Source organism: Mercenaria mercenaria, chromosome 6 (genome assembly GCF_021730395.1).
Source record: "Mercenaria mercenaria strain notata chromosome 6, MADL_Memer_1, whole genome shotgun sequence".
Taxonomy (NCBI): Eukaryota; Metazoa; Mollusca; class Bivalvia; order Venerida; family Veneridae; genus Mercenaria; species Mercenaria mercenaria.
In genome coordinates, this window is record NC_069366.1 from 84,362,536 (window position 1) to 84,365,951 (window position 3,416).

Consider the following 3,416-nt stretch of genomic DNA (forward strand, 5'->3'; position numbering starts at 1 on the left):
ATAAATTAATAAATTTTATTTAAACGGCAACGTCACTATGTTTCTGGAGATATAATATGACAATAAAACGCTTGACATGTTAAATCATTCCAAATATTGTCTTAAAATCAGCTTGAAATGTGAATCTCTCTTTAATCATGGGCAAAACATTTCACTTCACCATATCATAGATATGTAATTATTCGCGTTTCGATATTAACCAGTTTTGCAAGTTTTGGTCAAGTTAGCGGTACATTTTGGCGGGTATTCACCAGTGTTTTTCATGCGTTATAGCTTTATCGGGATATAAAAGCAGTGTTTGCGCGGTTTATCGCCACTCGAGGCTAAGTTTTTGGCAGCAAAACTATACATTGGATATGTCGGATACTGAGCTCGATACAAGGGAACGTGGGCGAGTTTCACAAAATATAGCTTCGGAAGCACCTCCTGGGTTTAGAAAGGAAATCGTGGAAGAACTCAAAGGATATTTTAACTCCAAGTTCACAGAATTGAAGCGAGACTTCAAAGAAGATTCCGAATGGGCAGCAGAAAACGTACGAAAAAAGGTACGAACTGATAATTCATTATCTTTCAAAAACGTTTCAAATAGAAAGCAGTATCTTTTTAATGCTGATATAGCAGATTTATTAGACTCGGCTCAGAAAGCTATTAATCTTAGAAACGCCAGTAAGGCCACTGATTTCTTGGAGGAAGCCAAAAGTAAGATAAAGCATAGGAATAAACTTATCCGTATAGCAGATTCTTCATCGGCAGGCTGGTTAACTATACAGGAATATGAGCAGAACGAAGTCGCTAGCGACTCTGATGACGATAAAAAGATTCGTAGAGCCGAGGAGAGGGCCAAGGCAAAGTTGGAAAAGTCTAAAAAGTTTGAGTCTGATAATAGCTCAGCTGGTAATAGTAACCAGGTAATTTTTTCGTTTTTTATTTTCATTTACAATGGCTTCACGGATACACAAATATCGTTTGGGCGTTCACTGCGTACTTGAGTTTGTAATATATACCGTAAAATAGGTACATGTGTAAAGAATTATAAAGATCAAAATTTATTACATTACAGATACAAGCTCGACCTTTAATCGAGCAGATAAATAGTAAACGGCGTCACTTTCACGTAATTTCCATGCAGGACTTGTCAAAACTTTCCCACGGCGAATTCAATGTTGGCTGTTATTGTTTACTTATATATCGAATAGTAAGTTAGTATATGAATTTGCTCCCCGATAATGTCATTGACCGTTTATCACCATAAAATTTAGTTGTTAGTCTGTACACGATGTAAGTAGTTGATTTATTAATTTATATTGTATTATATGTCAAAAATATCTGTAATGAGAGTTTATTAATTCTTTCTGCACGAAAAAGTATTTATAAAGCCAAATTTATCTTCGGTTATTAACCTGAATTATGCAGCGCGCACACTGTGTTTTGGCTATTCTGTTATACAATGTGTGTAAAATTTTCATTATATTTCTTCACCCCTTATGCGGGAGGATATTTCAAAAGCAAAATGCTTAGACGTAGCATGCAGTTCTATTAAGTTTTATGAAAATACTCCTCTGAATTTCGTTTAGCATTACTTGAAATAAGTAGCGTTAGGATAGAAATAAATAAATAAATAAATACTTTTTGGTTTTGACAGTCTTTTCGTAGCTATCGGAGAGAACTACAAAGAAATACAGTGGCGGGACAACAGAAAACCGTTGGCAGTCGAGACATCGTTTGTTACGCATGCGGAGGAGTGGGTCACTTCGCAACCGGCTGCGCCGCCCATCTCGGGATGTCCAGTGTCGAGCGACCCTTGGAGTCTGGAACCTCAAGAAGGTCGGCAGTCCCCATCCTGGACAATACCAGTGCCAAGCCAGAGACAAAAGAAAAATGAAGTTTCAGATTGTCAATGTAAGTACGATAAGTATTGGCTTGCTTTTTGCTGAATCGTCAGAATTTCTTCCTGATTTAGATTTCACTGAAGTATTTTGTGAGACAATTGAAAGCTCATTTTCTGTTTCGGATCGTTCTGTTAAAAAGAGACTTCAAGCTGCACTTCCGTTTTGGAAAGATACTATTCAAGCAAACACTGACATCTTATCTGTTATTGAGCATGGTTATACAATACCTTTCATTGTAAATCCACCTACTTTTGTTTTGAAGAACAATCGCTCTGCTTTAGAAAATTATGATTTTGTGAAGTCTGAAATTTTAAAACTGTTAGATAAAAACTGCGTCTATCAGGTGCCCTTTTTACCTCATAATGTTAACCCTTTATCAGTTGCTATTAATAGCGTCGGCAAAAAACGTTTGATTTTAGATTTGAGCGTTTTGAACACATTTGTCAAAAAACAGAAAGTGAAATTCGAAGATTTCAAAGTAGCCAAGGAATTTCTGGTTCCTTATGGTTTCATGTTCAAATTCGACCTCAGTTCAGGTTACCATCATTTTTCCATAAAACCAATACATCATACATATCTTGGTTTTTCATGGCAAATGGAAGGCAAAATTAAGTATTTTCTTTTCTCTGTGCTACCATTCGGATTATCATCTGCCCCTTTCATTTTCACAAAAGGGTTACGTCCCCTTGTTAAGTACTGGCGTTCATTCGGTATTAGGATAGTCTTGTTTCTGGACGATGGTTGGGGTATAAATGCCACCTACGAACTGGCTAAGTCAGATGCCGACTTTGTTTTCGACACTCTCAAAAAGGCGGGTTTTTTGGTAAATTTAGAAAAGTCTATTTTTCTGCCAGTTCAGTGTTTATAATGGTTAGGCTATGTTTGGGATCTTAAGAATGGATGTCTGCGTATCCCTACTAGGAGAATAGTAAGCACAAGAGAATGCCTACAGAAAGTATTAGATTACTTCCCCTTTTCGTCTGCCAGGAAACTTGCTCAGCTATCTGGTAAAATCATATCCATGGCACCCGTCCTAGGTAATGTTTGTTTGTTGCAAACAAAACCGTTTTATAGTTTCATAGAGACAAGAGTTAGTTGGGACAAAAATATAGATATTACACGTCTGTGGAATTGCTTAAAATTTTGGAAAACTGTATTCGATTCCTCTTTTCACAAAGTGCTTTTTCAGGATTATCTTCCTGCAGAGATAGTTTACTCAGATGCTTCGGCAGTGGCAGGTGCTGGGTATATCCAGTGTTGTGGTGATATTGCACACAAGGTTGGTCAGATTTCGAGAAAATCAAAGTTCTACTTTCAGAGAACTTTTAGCAATAAAGTTTTCGCTATGTTCATTTAAAAATCAGTTACGAGGAAAAAGGGTCGTTTGGAACACTGATAACAAAAATTGTGTTCATATTATTAATAAAGGTAGCATGAATGTCAATCTGCAGAATATGGCTTTAGAAGTTTTTAACGTATGTGCCAGCAATGGTATTTCCTTGGAACCAACCTGGATTAGTAGAGATA

At 36.7% G+C, this 3,416-nt stretch overlaps 1 protein-coding gene across 1 annotated transcript; it reads left to right on the forward strand.

The window, feature by feature from the left end:
- The first annotated feature begins 356 nt into the window (after positions 1-356).
- On the forward strand, positions 357-3,128 carry LOC123526260 (uncharacterized). The gene is made up of 2 exons (XM_045305335.2): positions 357-908; positions 1,643-3,128. Exons 1-2 carry the CDS (start codon positions 357-359, stop codon positions 1,880-1,882), a joined length of 792 nt encoding a protein of 263 aa, XP_045161270.2. The 3' UTR covers positions 1,883-3,128.
- The last annotated feature ends 288 nt before the right edge of the window (positions 3,129-3,416 follow it).